The sequence below is a fragment of the Chiroxiphia lanceolata genome, chromosome 7, assembly GCF_009829145.1.
Source record: "Chiroxiphia lanceolata isolate bChiLan1 chromosome 7, bChiLan1.pri, whole genome shotgun sequence".
In the NCBI taxonomy this organism is placed as follows: Eukaryota; Metazoa; Chordata; class Aves; order Passeriformes; family Pipridae; genus Chiroxiphia; species Chiroxiphia lanceolata.
This window is the reverse complement of record NC_045643.1, coordinates 22,765,802-22,788,771: the sequence shown is the minus strand read 5'-3', so window position 1 is coordinate 22,788,771 and position 22,970 is coordinate 22,765,802. Positions and strand designations below refer to the sequence as shown.

The following is a 22,970-nucleotide window of genomic DNA, read 5'->3' as shown; positions in this document are numbered from 1 at the left end:
TTCATGTTTGATGAGTGAGTGTTGTGATTATCTGAATGTCACAGGATTAGTACTATTCCTACAGAAAGCAAAGGTCAAGAGGTCCTGATTAAGAAAAAGAATATTTGAAAGAAAACATTGTCTATTTGAAGCAAATGCAGGTTCCTTCACTTGGGGACGAATAACCCCATGCACAGGCTGGGGGCTGACCTGCTGGAAAGCAGTTGTGTGGAGAAGGACCTGGGGGTCCTGGGACAACAAGCTGTCTATGGGCCAGCAGTGTGTCCTTGTGGCCAAGAAGCTCAATGGTATCCTGGGGTGTATTAGGATTGCCAGCAGGTCAAGGGAGGTGATCCTGTCCCTCTATTCAGCCCTAGTAAGGCTTCACCTGGAAGGCTCTGTCCAGTTCTGGGCTCCTTAGTGCAAGAGAGATGTGGAGCTCCTGGAGCAGGTCCACTAGAGAGCTGTAAAGATTATTAAAGGACTGGAGCATCTCTCTTACAAGAAAAGGCTGAGAGAGCTGGGCTTGTTGAACCTCGAGAAGAGACAACTGAGAGGTGACCTGGTCAGTGTGTATAAATAACTGAAAGGAGGGTGTCAAGAGGATGAAGCCAGGCTCTAATTGGTGGTGCCAAGCAATACAACAGGAGGCAATGGGCGGGAACTGATGCAAAGGAAGTTCCACCTGAATACGAGGAAGAACTTCTTTACTGTGCTGGTGACCAGGTACTGGAACAGGTTGCCCAGGGAGGTTGTGAGTCTCCCTCACTGAAGATACTCAAGAACTGTCTGGACACAATCTTATGCCACATGCTCTTGCATGACCTTGCTTGAGCAGGGAGGTCGGGCCAGATGTGTGGTCCCTTCCAACCTAACCCATTCTGTGATTTGTGTTTGTAATTTCTTCATAAGCTTTGAACTGTTCTTCTCTTCTGGATGCTGATGAAAGTTCAGAACACTTTTCATATACCATTTAATTAGTGTCCATCTTTCTGCTGTGTCATCAACTGCACACAATCTCATTAATTGTTGTAATATTAAACAAGTCATATACTACACATTTAAATTCATATCCTACATTAACTTCCATTTTTACAAACAGCCATTAATATTAACAGCTTTTCATTAAAATGTTCATTCATATAGAGTCTCTACATAAATATTAACAGCTTAATAGGAACTGAGGGTGGCCAGTTAATGAAATAACATTAGTTACAAACACTACAAGAACTATTATGATGTATACCCATGCAAAAGTGGTATCCAAAATAATTTCTTTTAAAATAGAAATTAAAAATAACTAGAAAAAATATAAAATCATACTGGCAATTCTGGAAACTCCTAGTGTTATAATGTGAAACACAAGTATTACCGGGACTAATGACATGCCAAACTGCAGTTACAATTCAGATTATCCACTTTCAAAGTCTATCAACTGGCTTGTTGCTTTAACTTTCCTTTATTCCTTCAGTAATTTGTGTTTGCCTTTTGTGGGCTACTATACCAAAGCAAGGATAAGTACATAGATGCTGATTAGTCACAGAAATAAGGCTGCAAAAAAACAATCAAAATTAATTTTGCAATATGTTAAATAACTATTAGTCCTTACTTGCAACTCCTAAATTCAAGTACACATTCACATGTCAGAACTGAGTTCAGGTTTTGCTATGCCCTTACCATTATTTTGTATATCTAATTTACTTCTTAAGCTGTACAGGTGAAAATGCAGTCATGCCCCTCGATGCACTCAGCTACCATGGGATAGAATTACTAGTCAATGTTCTCTCCTCCTGTTTATGTTGTAAGTTCCAAGAATGATTATCATATGAGTACAATGAAGGTCTTTTTAGCAGTATGCTGACATGAAAGAAAAGTTCAGCTATGTTGTTTAATTGTGTATACTCCAGTGCTAGGCAACTCTCCAAACCTTACAGTAAACATTGTTTAAGGTTCATCCAGATCAGCACGATAATGAAGCTTGTGCTTTTTACGCTTAGCTTTAAATGACAGTTGCTTTTCTTTATAGTTTTATATTTACCTGTTCTAAAGTACATCAGAGATATCATACCAGGCTGACCTTTTTATTTTACAGATTGACGGTTGTCCTCTAGAGCCCTTGTCTAATATTCTGTTTACATCGTTTTGTTTTCCTGGATGGAGAACTGATCTATTGTCTTTTGTTAGTTTGTCTGGAGAACATATTCATCACAGCCTAACAAATGGCAATACTAGATTAGTAAGAAAAAAAGTGCATATGCAACAAATATGTTGTTGAATATTTTAATGGAGCCAAAAACATTTAGAAGTTCTACAAAATGTATGGTTACTCTGAAAATATTATTCATGTTCTAACAAGTATGTATGCATATAATAATGTGAAACTGGCACCGCTAACTCTAATGTATAATCATTATGAAGTTATTTTTGTTAATGTAAAGACATCTTCCACTACAAAAATACACATCTGAGAACAAAAATATAGGACGTGTGCTTCTTCAGTGGTGAGCTGTTCTAACTGCAGACTGGGTGTGTGTAGGCAGACAATTACAAGACAAAGAACACTGCATTCCTAAACTTCAGTTCAGTTTAGGAAGAAAGTTCATTTATTGCTCAAAGGACATAATTTACAGTGTTCTAGGTTTCTGTTATATAAGTGCTACTGTATTTTATTTTCAGCTGGACAGTGAAATTTCACTGAAGAAATGGCCATTAGATTTCATACAAATACATGGTCTTCATGTGAAAGAAGTACTCATCCCCCCTTTCTGGGGATGAGTACTGCAAGATGTGCTTTTTTGTAAATGGCTTTTAGTTTGCAACATAACACAAAACCCAGTATAGTATTTCTTCAATCCCCCACTATATATGTATAAAAAATTATGTGAAGTACAGCACATTTTAATTTTTATTGATGTGCTTGTCAGAATCTAGACAATTCAGAGCTATAGTAAAGACAGGCAAAACTTCAGACTTGATCTGCAGGGGTCAGATAGAACTTCAAAGTTTTAACCATGTGAATACTCTTAACTACATTAATAGGTCCAAATGATATTCCCATGATTAAGCATTTTAAGAATTGTGACGTAGATCTGAAGGCTGTTAAAACTGACAGAAATAAAGCATTAGTGAAAAATAACATCTCTGTTGCAGCTGAGGTGTATGTATAGGTCTTTCAACACTGAGATTAATGTGTTGCTTTGTTCTTTATCAGGTCTCCGATGAGCTTGACATTATCTCCCTAACATTTGAGATTTCCCTAATAGTACCCATTAGTCACAGGATATTGAACTCACAGAATGCAACAAAGTTTTTAAAAAAGTAGTAATCTATCTTAAACCCAAGGATTATCTCAATGGATGCCTGATCTGTGTAGAGGACATCCAGGGTACTTCAAGGATATAAAGAGTAATAATCAATAAGCCGTATCAATTGTCAAGTACCTTCCAGTCTGCTGCAAACCCAGCTTCCAGAGACAATCCTCCTAACCACCAGGGCTCATATGAACAGAACATCAAGTAAAAGAACAAAAAACTGCTTTTTCTTTACTATTTATTTTATTTCAAATAAATATCCTTTTCTATTTCCCACAAGAATTTGCTCTCTGCAGATTTAGCTTGATCCTCAGCAATTCCTTACAACAGTCAAAGTCAACAGAGAAGGGTCTCCCCAAATATGACAGCCGTTTACCTGAAATCGTGATCATCACCTTCCCTGGCACATCACCTTCTAGGTGGGCAGTAGTGTCATAGGAAGAAAACAAGACAGATGGAATCCAATACCCCTCACTAAACCTGATCAGTATGGGGCTTTGGCTTGCACTGAGAATGGATTCAAGAAAAGTGAGTGGACTTGATACTACAGAAGGTATGTCCACTCAAGGACAAAACAGCTCGTCTGCACCTGCAAGGGTCTGGGCCACTGTGAGAATGAACAGTCAGGAAATTATTGTCCATCTCCGATGCACCAACAACAAAGATCATCAATTTATTTTTTTGTTTGTGGTAGCTTTTTTTTTAATAAAAGACCACTGAGAGCACTGTATGCTTCTGTGAATGCTTCTGTGCAGATGCCAATATTTAGTGATATTTGCTCCTTTCCTTGATGAAACAAGTCTGTATGTTTGGAAATTAATTGCTTAAAATCAGACATTTCAAACTTAATTGGAGTGAAAAAAAGAATAATGTAAAAAGAAATTAAAAGCAGATACAAACCTAAAACACTAATAAATGAAAAAAAAACCCATCTTTTTTTCCCTGAAGAAATTTTACTAAAATCCAATAAAGACCAGGAAATACATACACAGATATTTAAATGCTTCATATATTTATGCTCCAATGCACCTCTAGAGAAAGAAAACATATATTGCTTGCCCAGCATAGTGCTCTCTTTAACTAGAAAAATATTTAATTTCAAGTATTTCTAAAGTGTAATTTGATTCTCAGTTCTTAGCTATATATCAGTCCTGGGATACATTCCACAGTTATGAAGTATTACCTTGAGAGATTTCATGCTCCCAAGCACATGGCCAATTTCTGCCCTGGGATGCAAACATACAATTCTCTTTGAAGTCTGTAAGAGTCACAAAAGTAGAACACGCTGCACACTACAACTGAGTTTTTTCTGTATTTAGCTTCAAATTCTACTCAGCGTTACTTATTTAACTCTATTCCCCTCCAATTTTAATTGGAGGGCTACGACTGAGCTGAATTGGTCTCTCATGCCAACACTTAAAGTAATTAAATTAAGTCTATGCATATATCATTGTAAATGTGATTTTTATAAAGCTAAGCAACTTCATTTTTCTGTGTAACATAACTTTTTACCTATAAAACTCGTACTATTTAATGTGTTAATATAATTATGATACATTCGTGTACTTGTGTTTTGCATTACTGCACATTCTAGAAACCTTTCAATTTAAAATTAAATCCAAGATACCTGTGTAATTTCAGTACTTATAATTCTCAAGAAAGGAGACTTTGCAAAAAGTATGCAGAGAAATCTCATCTGTGTTCTACCACGTGCTCTGCAGCCCAGTTCTGAATACTGCAGGCAGGCAAAATGCTCACTTAGTGAAGTGAATAAATATTTATTGCGCATTTATTTACTTCTGCTATTACTGGATTTAGTAATATAATTAAAACTATTAAAATTATTAATTAGAGGACAATACAGTTAAAAGAGTTTTAGATTACATGAGTTTAGCACATTGAGTCAGCTTAATTAAGTCTTGTCTATGTTTGGAAAATTACCGGAACCGCTATGAAATAACCCCGGATAGGGAGATGTAGATATGTGAACATCTATAGGGGAATTTAACACACTCAGTAATTCCAGAAAAGTATTTCCTTATAAATTCCATTATATTTTTAAGTGCATACAAGCTCTAAATCTTGTTAGCGTCAATACTGTGCACCGTTGACAGCTTTTACTCTCTAACACTCCAATGTGTTTACTTCAGTATCATCAAACCCTTAAAGCTTCATCCTGGAAAGAAGCAGGAACAGAAGCCTCGTGCATCCATTAACAGATTTAAATGTAAAAACATCTCCAAGTAACGCCATGACAAGGCAATCACCTTGCAGAATAAGAATGCCTTTTCTTGCTTAGCTGGCTTTGAAAGTGGATTAAGCTGCTTTGGACGAGGGTGCTCTTTTTCAAGAGGAAAGCTCTGCTCATTTGAAACTATTTGGGGATAATTATTCCAGAATACCTAATAAATCCTTATACCTGGCCTTCCACCAGTGCTTGCTGTGCTAGTATTGTGCCCAGTGCTTGCACTGCAGTTACCTCTCAAGGATCCCTGTTGTCAGAATAAAAGGAACTAGATGCCAAACACCATTCTCAGAGGATCACTGCAAACAAGAGAAATGCAGGACAAAACTATATGCGCAAAAGTCTGGGATTATATAATGTTTGAGAGCTAACATCACCAATATAACCCATGATTAAAAAAGTCCCACCACCAACAAAAAGAAACAAAACCAAAAGCTACAAAACTGAGACATTAAATATGAACAAAATAAAAAGGATCTACTCTTGTTTGGATGTAGTTATGGCTTCAGGACAACACACTGGAAGTGCAAAATCACTGTGACTTTTGTGACTCCCTCTCCATAAAACTGAAGACCTTTCTTGGGCTGTGTTGCTCCACAGAGGTAGACTGTGACAAAAAAAAAGAAATACAAACTCTGTGCTACTCCTTTGGAGTATCACGATCTCCACCATCTCCAAAGGCCATAGCACAGTTGAGAATGATTCTGGCCATTTCACAAAAAATATGAATTAAAATATACAGATCATCCTACCTCAGTTATAGGAACTGCAAATGCTATTCTATGGTGATGACTTGAGCACTTCTAACCTGCTCTTGGTCCTGCTTTTCCCTAAAAGTGACCTTAAAGTCCACTTCTCTGCTCACCAAATTGGACTGGAATCTTATTTCTAGTTCAAACACAGAATCCACTCAAGGCTGGTAGGATGGACCTTAGCCTCTGAGCTGACATATGACCAGACACATAAGGGTTCTGGCATAATACAAACAGCACAAATGAATGATGAAAACTTTAATGTAAGAAAGCATGTTTTTCTATGTGTGAAGTTTAAAGACATGAAAATATGTCACCATAAATTCTAAGTTTCATTCTAGCTGATGTACCATATAATTTCAACTGAGCTCTATTTCTCAAGCATACTCTTTTGATTTTTCATATTGAGATGGGTGCCTTCTGGGTTTCTTCTCTGTTTAGCCACTTTTGCTAGGAACAGTGTGTGATATAGTATAGTGATATTCTGGCTCCTAAGTGGATACTAACTACATTTAGTTTTTGTTATATTGTATATTTTCTTCGATTCAGATTCCTGCCACACCTATCAGGATAAGAAAATTCCTGAACATATAAAATACCAAAAAGAATTGCAACATCACCACGTCACTTGAGAGCTTGTTCAGGGAGTTCTTGCATTTACTCTAGTTTCAGTGTAATAAGAAAACAGATGTACAATTTACAGGAAGTAAAAAGAAATGGCAAACTCTTCAGTTCTGAGGAGTTTACTTCTGTAACTTCATCTACATTATCACAACAGGGTTGCAGTAGTTAAGAGGCAAAGACGACTGCCACAACTGCCCCACAAGCATCTTTTGTCCTCTCACAATCTGTATAAAACAAGGCCTTTCCCAGAGGTCCTGTTTGTTCCCCAAATCTGTCCATTGTTTTTCTAAAAATAACCTTTCATTCTTGCTGAACTTTAGCAGTCCCCAAACTGAGTTCTTGCAGAATACTGCCTTCAATCTCCTTTTGTTGGAGATGCAACTCCCCATGGATGGCCTGGCAGCTGGAGGTGTCTTCTTGTGCCATGTTCTGGCACACATGCCACAGCCTCTCCACTGAATTGGGCTTTTGCTCTTCTCTGCTCTTTTCACTTTTTCCTTATCTGTTCTCTACAGCAATTTGCCTCTTTCAAAATTAGTTTTTCCTCCATCTGGCTTTGTACTTTTCAGTTACCTTTTCCTCTTTTCCTATCTCAAATGACAACACAAGGCTCAAGAGACAGGTCTATAGCCAGCCTCTAAGAGCCTATTTAACCTACTTTCAGAGATAAGCTCAATGCTCAGGGGCAGAGAAAGCAAACTGGATCAGTCCCATGGAACCACTTCTATTCTGTTCAAACCTGCCACTCTCAAGATCAGGTGCTCTGGGTCTCAATGTGGGAGTAAGGACTAACAGCAGGTAGTTCTTCTAAAGGTGCCTGCTGCTTCGGCGAATCCAATGCAGAACCCAGATTACTTCTCTGTTGCTATCTCAATGGCATCCTGACACATGACTTTCCTCTTTTCCAGATGCTACTCCTATAAGTATCAATTATCAAAAGATTCTCACTAGAACTGTGAAATGTTTTTTTCATTTCCAGACATGGCTCTCAGCTTTCTACTCCCAGAAATCCCAGCTCAGTCTCCTGACATCCTCCAGTAACTAGGCAAGCCAGAGTTGCTCTAACTTATATACAACCCTGGATACCAGCAAGGCTTCTTTCCACTGTCTCCAAGGCATCTAGAGGCTCCAGAATTCTGCTTTAAAGCTATATGCTGTCTGGTATGGTCTGGAGATTTTGCAGATCATTTAAAGTGAAAAATGGGAGTCTATAATGAAACAAATACTAAAATTAATACTATAATGTTTATTATTGCTTGACATAAAAGTAAGATTCTGGTGCATGATTTTTTCTGCAAAGACTAAATTCTGTGGACATGTAAATCAGATAACACATGGAGCTCATTATCAGTGTCAAGAGAAGGACTAAGGTATTAATTTATGAAAAAATCACAACTAGGGCCCATTTTACACATGAATGCCTTCATTATATAGACAGCAAGCCAGAATATTTTATAAATAATACACACACATCCATATTTCACTAGATTGCCCAATATCCAAATTACTTGAAGCACAGGCTGTCTTGCAGAGTACACACCACACTTTCAAAGACCAAAGAATAACACTAACTAGTCAATCAAGAAAATTGAATCAACTGTGGATATTTTCTAACAACTGGTAAGTAAATCTAAACTAGACTATATATCCAACACGTTTTAAAAATGTGTGTATACAATTACCACCAGAGCATTGGGATGTGCAGCATCCTCCCTGGATGACAAAAACAGCACGATTTCCATCAATGAGAAAGATGGAATACATTTTGAAAGACAACACTCAGATAAATTTCTTCTCTTAAAAGGTGTGTCACAGAAATGCCAGGAGTTCTGTTGTTCAGCATATAAACGTTTCTAAACTTCATATAAATATCAGTAAAGAGGACCCATTTATACTAACCTTGACAGAGCTGAATAGAATGTAAGTAAGCATGGAAAATGACCCATTATATTTCATATGAGTAAAAAAAGGTATCTATAACTCATTTGTTCATTATTCAATTATTCATCTGACATAGAATTCCACTTTTGATTTTAAAAGAAGAAAACAGGTAGCAAATATAAAATATGCATAGTTGTTTTTCTGACTCTTTTGGGGGCAACATGGCAAAGTAAACTTCTGTTATTGTCCTTTCATTTTTACCATGGTATTTTGCTATTTCTCCCAGAAAGTAGCATGGCTATTTAGCATGTAACTGTTAGATGCTTGGTAACACTACCCCCTACTCCCAAGCCCTCAACTAAACAGAAGTCCAAGAATAGCATTTAAAATCCCTAAGAGCAAAAACATCCCCAGTGCACAAATGTATCTTGGTTTTTTCCCCCCAATTCTATATTTTTGTAAAAATCTGCACTTTTTTTTTATGTTCAGATAGCCCGGTCACCACCAAGGTAAACATTCCAGGATAAAGGAGAAAATAAAGATGTGTTCAGTTGGGCAATTTGTTTTCTGTGATAATAACTTGGAGTAACAATACTGCTGTCTCTTCAACTCCCTGGCCATGAAAGTCATCTTAAGGCCAACTTAATCCAGTGCTAGATCCCTAAATATATATTCTGGCACCTAACAAGAAACCTGATTTTCAGAATTAATGGACAACCACCATCAGATTATTTAGTTAGCAGTGTAAAAATGAACTGACATTTGGTGGATTTTACATGTTTTTCTTATCATCAATCTGGCTGACAACCATGGCTGTGATTTTATTTTTTTTTAAGCTCTAGTAGAAGCAGCATCTTTAAGATTAACTTCAGGATTTGGGAACATGTGAGTTCCTATTATTATACCTGCCATTGAAAATCCTTAGAAAATCTGGGGGAGTAAGTATATAAAAGACACTGGAAAGAAGTGCTAATAAAAGCAGAGCGGGCTAAAGAAGCTGGGTGGGTGGGTTTGGAAGCCTTTCATGTATCCATTGCTTCTGCAGCTGATGAACTTACTGTAATTTGGAAGAAAAGTCATGTGAGATATAGCAAAACTGTCAGTAAAAAGCAAGAGGAACATGCTAATTCTTCCCATTTTTTCTCCCAGAAAGTCAGAACACTGCCTTCCTCAGTACTCTGCTGTTCCTCCAAATAATGTCTGCTTAGAAAGAAACAAGATTTATTTTGGGGTTAATTATTATTTTATTTAATTTTTAATCCATGTTCAAGACAAAAACTTATCAACACATTCAGATTTGATGCAGGAACAAGAAATGTCAGGCTAAAGAGGTGGTTTGGTATGAGAACGTTTACAAGTCTGTCACAATTTACAGCATAATTTTGTAGCACTATAATGTTCTGCCAGGAGAAAAACAAACAAATAGACAAACCTAAAACCTTAAATTTTAAGCAGCTTAAATAAGATATTTGCTAAAATAGGATAGGGAATTTGCATGATTTATGATTATTAAAATATCATTTGCATATATAATATGCATTATACAATCATGTTCTGTTAAACAGAAAAAGGGATTTCCTTCTATACCTTTCCTTTCCAAATTCCATAGCACAGCTTACAATGACGGAACATGAAAGGAGCAGTAACAGTTTCTTCAGAGCCTCCTATGCTGATAGATAGCTACCAGGGCCTACCTTACAGAATTACGCACTAGTCTGGAAAGAATTACTGGAGGTCATCCAGTCCAACTGCCCTCCAAGAGCAGGTTCAAGTACAGCAGGTTGCTTGGGACCTTGTCCAGTTGAGTTTTTTTACCCTCTCCAAGAGATTCCAGAACATCTCTCAGCATCTGTTCAGGTTCTTGGGCCCCCTTATGGTGAAAAAAAAGAATTTCTTAATTTCTAATTACAAATTTCTCATGTCACAACTTGTGTCCATTGTGTTGCATCCTATTGCCTATTCCCTTCTATGATAAAACAACTACTTCTGTAGACAAGAAGAGAACAGTGAATGCTGCACCTGTGAAGGAAGAGTCCCTTGAAACGACGTCAGCTGGGAACTGACAGGATGAGGAGCAGCTCTGCTGGAACAGACCTGGGTGCTGTGGCAGACAGCAAGCCAAGCATAAGCCAGCAGCATGCTCTGGCAGTAAGGTGTTCCTCCTGGGTTGCACTCGGGTGAGGGAAGTGACTATCCCCCTATTTGAAGGGCTCCATCTAGAATACCACATGCAGCTTTGGGCCCCCAGTAAATGACACTGATAAACTAGAGCGAGTTCAGTGGAGGGTGGGGCTGGGGGCTGGATCACATGCTCTGTGAAAAGCTGGGTTTGTTCAGGCTGGAGAAGAGAAGGCTTTGGTGGGAGTTAATAGCAGCTTTCCATTTATAGAATGGAAAATTCTGAGGAGGTTATCAAGGAGAAGGGGCCAGGTTCTTACAGCGGTGCACGGCGTGATGATAAGTCAATGAGCCTAAGTCAAAACAAGAGAGGTTCAGACTGGACATAAGGGAAAAAAAATCACTATTAGAATAGCTAGTATTGGAACAGTGCAGAGAGGCTGTGCATCTCCATCCTTGGAGACTTCCAAGGCCAGACTGAATAATGGCCTAAGCAACCTGGTCTGATCTTCTAGATGACCCTGATTTGAGCAGAAAACCGAATTAGAGAGCTCCTGACGATCCTTCCAACCTGAATTATCCTGTGATCCTATCCCTGTGCATCTTCAATAAGTGCCTGGCTCCACCTTGTCTATACATTCTCATTTGATACATTTAGAAAGCAATTAGATCTCCTCTTAGGCTTTTTTTCTTAAAGCTAAATAAAGCTGTTTGTAGGACCTGGGTATAAAACAGGGAAATATACATATTTCTCAGAAAAGGAAAACAAGTCACTGAAATACGGATAAGGAAAGAGTAGAGTACAACCTAAACATGAGTACGATCCAGTAAAAGGCCTGAGCAGTGAGAATAGTGAATTGGGGAAAAGAATTTGGGACTGAGAACAAAGAAATTGCTTCTATGATTCAGGATCCCTGTGTTCAAGGAAACTGGAGTTTGACTACTCTTTGTCAATAATTCAGACGCATCAAAGAAACTAAGTATAGCCCTTTTTTCCACCTACCTGAAACAATAAGAATCTGAATTTTTGGCTGACTGGGTCAAAAGAAGAAGGAGGCATTCTGAAGTCTTTGACCCTGTTAAGAGAGATGTTTCCCCCTCTAAAATGTCCCTGTTTATTCTCCTCCCTTTAATGTGCCATTGTCAAATGCAAATGGTCACTAACCAGGAAAGCCACCCTGAGGAAACCAGAGGGTCACTGACACTATTAATGAAATTCAAAGTTTGTATCATAAACCCTTCTTTAATGTTTTTTCTAGGAGACAGAATGTTTTAGCTAGTACTTTTCCAAATGAGTCACTAACACCCTTGTCTTAATTCTGCAACTGCCGCTAATTTGAAGTGCCAGCCTTCTCCTCTCTTTCCCCAGAATGAAATAAAATATCAATGTTGCATTGTGCTGAAAATGGAAAGTTAGATGTAACACTATGCTACAAGGCCTCTGGAAGTTCCACTTACATTTGATTCTTTCTTTCCTCCCAGGCCTATACCTAACTTAAGCCCTCTCAGCAAATTATTTCACACTTACTTCCACAATCATTGGTCCTAAGAATGAAAGACAGACTCAAAAGGGTCTGTCCCTTAGCGCAGACTTAGTGAACCAACATCTAACACAATTTAAAACAGTAAAAGAAAAGATAAAGTCATAGAAAAATTATGTCAACAGTTATCAGCATATATATGAAATCAGCAGATTTGCTGTGGGCCAAGGCCCCAGAAAACCTTTTATTCAGAAAAGCTACACAACACCACTTTGTTGGACAAAAGCGAGGCCTATGAGGATGTACTTCTCTCAGAGACAACTTTACCTATAGCCATGCAAATCTCAAACTCCTTAAGTATCACATTAGTTGCTCCACTGTAAAAATGTATTGCAGGTGGGGGGTTTGGGGTTAGTTTTCAGCCAGACTGATTTCTTGATTCAGCTCACTGACGGATCATACAAATGCTTGTGCCAGCACAGGGGAAGGGAGAGGAATGGGTTGCTGGGAGCAATGGGGGAAGACAAGATTGTCCTTTTTGGCTGCTGCGCATAGTTATGTAAAATTAAAGTGATTATGTAGCTATGGCCTGAGGGATAGAAGAGGTCACAGATACTACCACAGCCTATAAACTGCTGTAGAAATTGTGTCAGTGTGTGTTGCCAAGAGACAAGCAAGGGAATTCAGTTCTTAACCTGTTGTAAAATCCACAAAGTGAAGCCCGTTCACTCTATCTCTCTACAAAAGATCAATACTTTCCATGCACAAGAGTCACACCAAACATTTTGAGTTCCATTTTGTATCAGTAAGCTCTGCTTATCTACCTGGAACGATTTTGAAGTACTTTTCATAGGCCTTACATGCGTGCAGAGATTTCAGAAATTTAGCTTAAATATATTTTGAAATGTTTTCATCAAGTCAGAGCAATTGAGACTAAATGTGCTCTTATGACCTCAGACTATGAACAAGAGCACAGTGCTTAAAAGCCACCATGAAACAAGTGAGTCATAGTACCTGGTTATACTCAGGTCCTTAATTCTGAGATAACATAATTCAGCTTAGAACTTACTGAAATTACAGTTAAATGCAGATCTCAGTATATTCAGCTGAGGAAGAGGAAGAAGATGCAGGAAGTCAGATAATAATCATCACCTATTAGCCACAGTAAATATGACCTGAATCTGTTGAGTGTCTGTTTTGACTGAAATGAATTAAACTCAGGCAGAAGAGATTTTTATCAGCATGCTTTTCCAATATTTTTCACATTTTAGCAAAGTAGGAGTTTTTCCAGTAGAAGTAGTTGTGATCACTACTTTGCACAGGCCACAAAAAGTCTATACAATACAACAAAAAGAAGTATAAAATTTTATCTAAATCTAAACATATCTCTTCAAGAGACTATTTCTCAAACCAAAAGCATAATTTAATGAAAAACAATTTATTTTTAAAACCACTGTTATTCACTCTTGATTATGGGAGACTGAAACTGAAATATGTATCTGTACCAAGCTATAATTTCCTATTTATTACTACACCTTTGTTCAAACATCTTTACTACTACCACAATCAAGTGTCCTTCATTAGGATTAGCAGCATCAATTACCTTTCTGAGTAAGAGTGATGCATCTGCTATCAACATTCATAGCTCAAACTGTTGCTTGGACTTCAAAGCAGCTGAAAAATCATGTCCAAGTTGGTTTTTTTGATGTATATCCTAAATAGATATGTTTCTTAAAGATATTGTTTTATAGAATAATAAGTTTAGAAAACAATGCTTTACTTCATTGGCAAATGGCAATAATTTTGCCTACCTTTTCTTTGTTCCTTCAACACTAGGTGGAAGCTTAGATATTTGCTCTCAGGAAATTTCATCCTTGAGACTGAGACCTAAAGCTTTATACTCTAACTAGAAGCCAAGTATTTTGAAGTATAGGGTTCCCTTTACAAATAAGTTTACGAATCTAAACATCATGCTCAACTGTGGTTTAAAAGAATGAGAAAAAACTACAGTAATTATAAAGAGTTTCACCTGAGTTTTGAAAAAAAACCCAAACCTAAAGAACTATTTTATTCAAAGAAAATTAACTTCTCCCTCTACAAACTTATTGCACACCTTTCATGAGTGCCTTGGGATCCCGTGTTGAAGGTAAAGCTAGAAAATACACTAGTACAAATCAGACAGACTGTGTAATTCTGGGCTTTTGCAGCTGTTGTCTACCTATTGGATATAAACTTCACAGACATGGCTTTGGAACAAACCGAGAGCCTGGGGGGGTTAACAATCAAACAAAAGAAAAAAAGCACTGAATAAATGTTTCAAGTCTATTTCAAGTCATATATTGGTTTATCACTTTTTTTGTAAAAGTCAGTCAGTCCCTTAAGACCATCACACTCAGGATCTGCTCATATGTCTGCAGTAAAGTTACTACAGAATCAAGGAGAGGGACCAAGATTTTGTTGACATTTCTTAAATGACGCCAATCACACAGTATCAAGTTAAGCATCAAACACAGTGAACTCTAGGGATGAGTTTAGTCTCAAACTTCTAGAACTTACAAAGCTAATAAGAACCTGTAATTTCTACCATTAATTTGGTGGAGGAAATATTTTTTTACTCTGTCACTTGCAAAATCAGTCTCTAGTGCATGTATATTTATACCATTGCTTTCTCTACAGAGGTTGGATTAAGAGAGGAAAGTTGCAGCATTTTTATAACTTTTTTTAAAAGACTCCCTAGGAAAAAAAATACAAAATAAGCACATTATGGATGCCATTGCTACTTCTCCTTGATTCCAGCCCTGATCACACAATCTATAAGCACTCCCTAACTTTTGCTCCTCTGAAATGAAGATTATGACCACCATGTCATTTCAGATCCCCCCCAAATTAAGCATGGTCAGCATAATCCAAGCATAAATTAACATTATAGTACATATTGCTTATCTGAAAACAAAGGCATAACTCATGTTGACTTCAATGAAGCCAGTCTTCAAGATGATGATGTTGTGAAGTGTTTCTACATTTCATGTTTCTTTATCAGTTATTTAAACAGTTACAATAATGTACATTATTGTACATTAACATACATCCTTCTTGACACCACCATAATGTACATGATACATTAATATACATCCTTCTTGACACCACCAAACAGTGCAGTGCCCCCAGCATGGAATATCTCAGTTTAAGCCTTCCTGAAGTCACTACTATTAACAACATGTCTGGTTACATCCTGCTTCTAATGCATATTTGCCCAGGTGGCTAATCTGACATTAACTCTCATGAAAGCTCTGCAACAGAATTGGAGTAATTCTGTTACTCCAGTAAACTGGAGTAATTCCACACAAGGAAGACAGACATTTGCAGAGCTTTGTATGAACTTTGCTCAACCCACTTCCAGAAAAGCTTTTGCATATTTAAGAATTATTCTAGCAAGAGTTTCTAGAAATACTTTCTGAAGGGCATATTTCTAGTTCATAGCAAGCCATCTGAACCAAACTTTAAAAGTAGCTATAACTGGGACAAGGATAGAGATGTTCCTCACAAAACAAGCCAGCTGGAACAACTACACAGAACAATCATTGTGACCAGTGGTCTGTCTGATGGATGGATGTAAACAGACAGTCCCAGTTTTGGACTGGGATGTTTGGAAATAGAGAAAATGCTCTTTCTAGGTAACACTCTTCATTTCTCCCTATTTTACATCCCCTGGGATGTACATTTTATAGAGCTGGAGGGACTACCTTACCACCAGGCCTCTCAAGTTTTTCTTAAAATGGATAAATTTTACAATTCTTTCCTTTCCACAATATAGTACATTTTTTTGAAAGAATTCTTCGGGTAGTTGCACAATAAAATCCCAGCCTGGCTGGAATGGGAGAGAACACATTCAAGAGGCTGAGGAGGCTAACAGGATCAGGTAACTGTGTGGAGACAAAAAGTTTGCTTGCAGCTAATCTGTGCTTTTTTTTTTTCTTTCTTTTTAATGGATTTCTAAGTCCAGTCAAGAACTAGAGAGATCACAATTATGGACAATTAATATAACTTCTGAGAATACAGAGTGTGCAAATTATTTCTATCCAACCTTATAAACACGAGCACTGTTTTACTGTAAACTTGTCTTTTACTATGTACAGATTTTGCAGTCATAGTGCATAGAGAACAAATCTAACTAAACTGATTAGTAATCATTTATGCTGATTAAAATCAGCTCATAAGCTAGTAAAACTTTTTAAAGGGTGACAGACCTGTGCTTGGTACAGAATGCAGTGCCAAGGTATACATCAGCAGCAAACAATTAGCAGGTCCAACCTCCTCTGCTTTAGAAGCATCTAAAGCAGAAGGTTCTACATCAGTCTATTAACTTCATACATTGACACTTAACTGCAGATTATCCAGTGTCTCCTAATAATAAATTTTCATATCTGTTTTGTTCTTACTCTACCATCAACAAGTCTGGATAAAAATTAAGTGTTCCCATTTTAAAGTTTGCACTGAACAGCCTGAAAAACAGTTTTTGACATGGCAGAATCTGCCTGCTCACTACAGTTTATATCAATTTACAGTCCTGCCTACAAACCTACGCAAACTTCTAGAAATATTAGCTTTTCTCAGAGCTGCCAGGGCACCAGTTTTGTAGCTCTCAAATTATGAAGTTTAAGGCCCACTCTAAGGTAATTTAGCAAGATTCCAGGATTTCATTTCTTCTGTGTTGCTATTATCTAATAACATATAAAATAAATAGAATTCAAGTATCACAAAAGTATTATCTATGACTATTAAAAGCTTGCACTTCAGATAAACCATGCTATCTATAGGAAATGTTTCCATCTTCTACTAACTCTCTCTTATACAAAGAACTTTCCTTTATGATACAGAAGCCTGTTAGTGAAACTAGTCATATTGTCACTTTATTCTCCAAGGAAAAAAACAGTAAAACAGCTAGTTATCACGACTTATTTGTAAACTGTTGTGTGCTTCATGACTCTGAATTCCATTTGATATTTCAGTAAAGGGAAACAAAGCATGGATTCACTTTTATTTCTTATTTGACCAAAGCAAATTGTGGCCTAGAGATGTCTATATACATTTGTATTTGTTTATGTGTACTTTGTCTTGTTAAACTTCAAAATAATCTGCCTGACACAGTCAGGTTTTACTCCTGGGCAGACAGGCCTTTAAGCATTACTAAAACACATACAGTCTTAACGAACATAATTTTCCAAAATGTTGAAATACAGAATATCTCAATTACAAGTAAAACATTAAGTATGAAAATGAAATACAACTGAGTTGAAATTTGAAAAGCAAATGTTACAGAAATATTGTTTTAAAAGTACCTAAACCATTAGAAACATCCATTAAACGTGGAAAATATTTTTGTTGTTCTCTGGCAAGCCATACAATGCTGCAATATAGGGACTGTAATAAAACATACATTCATTAGAAGACACAAAAATTTTACAGATATGTCAAACATATCATTTGCCAGAGTAAAAATTGTGGCCATCCCAAAAATGAAGGTTTTACAAGCTTCAACTTAAAGCCATTTCAAACTATTTTCATTTCCATAATGATTTTCATATTAAAAGCCTTACACCTTCTTCCAATGTTAATTTTGTTCATTTAATTTAAGTCCATGGTTTCACTAATCTCTTTTGATGCTGAGCTCCCTAAGACTAGGGGGAGGGAGGTGCTGAATCATAGCAAATGTTTATATTTCCTCCCAGAATATATCATTGAACCAGCTTGAATACTTCATAAATAAGACTGTGAGATCATAACAGTCAAACACAAATCTGTTTTTGTAATCTATAACATATTTGTAGCAATTAAAATAGTTGACCACATCAACATTTTAACCTAAAGAACCATTAGGAATGTACACAATTTCTAATGAATATTTTTGAGCTCTCCACAGAAAAAACTCCATCTTCAAGCAATTCCTGTCACCTCCTAATTATTGATTTGCAGTTTATTAGTCAGCAGATTTTCCATCGTTATTTAAATAAGAAGCAAAACTTCTAGTTTCAAAATCTCCTACCTCCCCCAGTGTAATCACGTATCATTACCCATCATTCATTCAGCAAAGGCTATTCAATTCTATCATCCTTTATCTTTAATAAAAAACAAAGATTTCTCCAGAATTACTGAAATACTTCATGTAGTGGACAAGAGGCTGTTTTAGGGCTCAAAGAATAGAACAGCTGAAAACTATGAATTAAATTGATATTTCTACACGTTCAGAGAGGATCCAAAGGGAGAAGATTGCTTGTATTACTGGATTCTGCATACTTGAATATCAAAACTTACAATTACTAGTCCTTTTATCTATACCAAGGAGACACCTTTTTTTCGTTTATTTCTTTTATAAAATCAAGATTATGAAAACAGGAAACTTCCACTGGATCCCAGATATTTCATTTCATGTGTGTACGTCAAATGGCTGTGTGTTCTCTCTGCTGAAACAGAGCAATGTAATTTCAGGCTGTATAATTTTATAGCAAAGACTACAAGACGCTTTGAAGATGTCATTGACTGTAATACAAATCAATATTAAATTATCTGTACAGGAAACATTTTCAAAAGATGGTCCACCATGCTTTCTCATAGGATCATGGATTTCTAGGATCATTCTCTACTAACTACTGTAAGCTATTACAGTTTATCTCCTTCTTCAATTATTTACAGGTCAAAACAGCCAAACGACATTGCTTTGTATATATTCCATGTTATGTACTTGGTTTGTAACTTACTATTGCCACACAAAACCATGAAGGTAAAAGCTGCTGAATAAAGACATTTGTTTCATTTGAGAATATTTATATAGTCATAAAGCTAAGTGATGCAAAAGGCTGTCCTTTAGGCATTCTACCTTTCTTCAAAATAATGCATTCAAAATATATATGTAAACAGTACTGAAGTGATTACTCTGCAGCACAATCTTTAAATGGCTATAGTCTGTACTATTTAGCCTGATGTTGATTAGACATTTAAGACAGTAGTAATTTCAAATCACCTAAAGACCTTCATCACATTTCTATCAATTTCTGTATATGTGAACGCGCATTCCAAAGCCTCCTCATTGCTGCCTTGTAAAACATCTCATGACCGTCAAACTGAATTTATTTTTCAGCCAAGCAGTAAAAAATACGTTTCACAATACAGTAACACAAACACAATAAAAAGAAGAGCCTATCAAGTGTGCAGATAAAGGGAAGGGAATTCTTGTCCTGTCACTGCCAAAAAGGCAAGATGCTTTAACAGGGAAAAAAAAAAATCACAACCAAACCCCACACCACGGTTATAACCTCTAAAAAAAGTTCACACATTGAAGCCTCATATGGGTCTGTTTTGATTTGTGAGGAGTGACACTGGTGGTTGGAAAGGCTTATGCTAAATGTTCCAGACAGCTGATGCAACCACCTCTGCATCTGCCAGTTTGCAGCATGATGCTTCTAGAGCAGTGGGGCTGGCTGCCCTTACAGACTTGAAGGAGAAAGGAAAAAGAGGTGGAGATCCACCACCACAAGAATTGCTAACATCAATATTCCTGCAAACACCGCCTACCCGCGTACAACATTAACCATCAGGAGCTGGACCCTTAATGCGTTTTTTAATCCAGTTCGAAAACTGCGAGGTGGCAGCTCACAAAGGTCCAACTCCACAGACAATGAGTATCCACCCGAGTCCAGCAGCTTCCCCAGTGCCCGTATTTAACTGGAATTACAGCCATCCCCATCGCAGCAGCAAGCATGCCCTGCCACCCCTCGGGATGTCACAGCACCCCCGCCCCAGGGTGACTGAAGGACGGCCATGGCAGACTCAGCCGGGCCCTGCCGCCCGAACTTCGGGTCCTCTCCCTGCGTTCCAGGGGCTGCACTGGGCGAAGGCAGCGGGAGCGGGGCCCGCAGCGCTCCACTCCGTGGCGGGGTGGCCGAGGACGTGGTTGGGAAGGAGGAGACAGGCGGAGAGCCCCGGGGAAGAGGAGGGACCGCCGGCGGGAGGGGGAAGGCGAGAGGGAAGGAGTCAGGTCGGAGATGGCACGGTCGGGAGCGAGGGGAAGGGGTGGGAGCCCGGCGGGGGCTCCCGGAGGCTTTCCCGGGGCGGCGGCGGGCGGCAGGAAGGGGCTGCCGGCTCTTTCCTGTCTCCGTCCCCCGGTGCAACCTGACCGCCTCCCGCGGGCCGTGCCCCAGCCGCGGAGCCCCCGCCCGGGTTCGGCCCTGGCCGGCCGCCCGGAGCGGGGCCAGCCCCAGACGCGCCGCGCCGCCCGGCGTGCCGGACCCTACCTTCGCCTGCAGATACTGGGGGTAGTAGTAGGTGGTGTACTGGGGGTACATCTGCTGTTTCCACACTTTGCCCATGAAGCTGGAAATGTAGCCTGCAGTGCAGGGATGGGGGGGTACTTTGGGGGGCTCCAGCCGCCTCTCCGTCTCTCTCTCTCCCTCCTGCCTCTTCCTCTCCAGTGGCGACGGCGGCTCCTGCTCCTCGGCCGAGCCCAGACCTTCCTCCTCCTCCACCCAAAAAGCCACAGCGGAGCGGTGGCGGGGGCAGGCACTCTCGCTCTCTCCCCGGGAGTTCCTGCCAAGTCCCCGCCCGGCCGGGCCGAGCAGGAGCAGCAGCGGCAGCGGAGCGGCGGCGCAGGGAGCGCTCGGGGCCGGCGCGGCAGCGGCGGCGGTGCCGGGCGGCGGGGCAGGGCTGGCGGAGGGGCGGGGGGAGAGGGGGCGAGGGGAGGCGCTTAGCCCCTCTGGGAGCCCGGGGCGAGCCTCAGCCCCGGCCCGGTGTCGGGGTGGCTGTGCGGGGTCGGGTTGCTGCTCGGCTCAAGGGCCGCTCCAGCAGCGGCGAGAGCTGCGGTGCCCGGCAGGAGCGGAGCGGGGGGTTTCCACGTTCTGGAGAAAGAGAAGGAGGACTGCAGTGGCCGCATCGCGCCCGGCTCGGCTCTGACCTAATTAGCCGGGTTGTGCTTTGTTATCGCCTTCGCTCTTTGTGCATCTCGCTGCCGAGCAGTGGTGCAGGACGCAGGCTGGAAGGGAGAATTGAGTACGTTTTGGAAAACAAAATTTGGCTTCGATTTTGCCTGGCGGTACAGGGTCCATTTATCTGCTGGGAGCAAAAGGGACTGCAGTGGTAAAATCGGTTTACAGAGCAGCAACCACAAAACCAGACCAAATTCTCTGTCTGGCCCATTGCACATTCTTAAATTTGTACTTTAGCCAGCGGTGCTGAGTACACTTCATTCTGAAACAGGAAACATCCCTGTTCTAGTCAATAATAGTTATAGTTTTTCACTTGAATATTTTCTGTCTGAAAGCTGATTTCCGAAACATTAGAAGTGGGGACTGGCAGCACACTATAGTCCACTGCTGTTTGTAAAAAACCAACTTAGTCCACTGGTTTACTTCTGACAAATCCATCTCTTTTCAACCAAAGATAAATTGATCCTCAGAGCATTAGGCAGATGCCGTTTCTTTGTCACACTAATCACAATCATTTTTGTCTTGCAGCATTGTTTGATTAATAAAACATGTATATAAGGTCAACAAAAACTCCCGAGTCTATTAGTATCAGCCAAACTAAATGTGACAGTAGTGGAAAGAAAGATTAAAAACCTCGAGGATGTACAAGCATCCCAGAGCGGTAGCAAAGGCAGCTTTTGTGCAGCCATGAATCCCTAGTGCAGCCTGAGCAATGAGAGGTAACTGCAGATATTCTTCCAAATTCCAGCTGAGCAGAGGACAATTACGCAAATGACATTGCAGCTCTCCTGGCCAGCCATTAAGATCGCTTTAAAAGTTTTTTTTCCAGGGAAGAAAGTTGTAAGCACTTTATGGTCCATGCATAAGAAACTAGTTGCATCTTTAGGAAAAGGCTTTTTCTTCAGGAAATGCATAGGAGCTTTTGAATTTTGTTTAGGTTTAGGCGGTTTTTTGGTTTTGTTTTGGGGTTTGATTGTTTTTTGGTTTATGTGGGGTTTTTTGTTTTGTTTTGGTTTTGTTGTTGTTAACACAGGGCTAGAATGACTTTGAAAAGAAGGATGAACACAGAAAACATGCAAGTTGGTAAACCCGTTTTTGTGCCCACAATGGTACTTTTCTGTGGGAAGGACAAAGATTAAACTTAGAGAAAAGTTGAGCAGAACAGAAATATCAGGTGTTTGAGAGGGTTAAGAATGTATATCTGGAGAAGCTGAAATGGCCTTGGTCAAAATCAGCTGTCCTCTGTTTGGTGGCATTTATGCAGTGAAAAAAGCATACAGGCTGCAATTATCTCTAAAGCATGTGAGGTAATATGGTAATATATTTCCAAGGTAGTGCATGGTCAGAGGATAGCAGAAATTAAGTTTCAGAGCTTCATGGGGAAATGTGTTGCTACAGCCCAGATACGTGAGGATACTGTTATAGACTGCTTTGAGAACTGCCAGATTGTGGTCTGAAGTTCTTGGTTGCACTACAAAGAATGTAGTGCTGGCCTCTCATAAGCTGACAGGTTTCGGGTGCCAGTACACTTAGTCTCCTTCTGACAAAAACAGAACAAGCAAGAAGAAGAAATAAAGACTGGTAAATGATGAATGCATTTTGTG

At 39.2% G+C, this 22,970-nt stretch overlaps 1 protein-coding gene across 2 annotated transcripts in view; it reads right to left on the bottom strand.

Moving 5' to 3' along the window:
- The window catches only part of RBMS1 (RNA binding motif single stranded interacting protein 1), a 145,418-nt gene extending 124,464 nt beyond the window's left edge, over window positions 1-20,954 (bottom strand). Inside the window, exon 1 of one of the 2 annotated variants that reach the window (XM_032693144.1) lies at window positions 20,680-20,954. In XM_032693144.1, coding sequence (XP_032549035.1) covers window positions 20,680-20,754 — 75 coding nt within the window. In that variant the 5' untranslated portion in view covers window positions 20,755-20,954. The remainder of the gene's footprint in view (window positions 1-20,679) is intronic. The other variant, XM_032693145.1, reaches the window with a different exon arrangement.
- Between the last annotated feature and the right edge of the window lie 2,016 nt (window positions 20,955-22,970).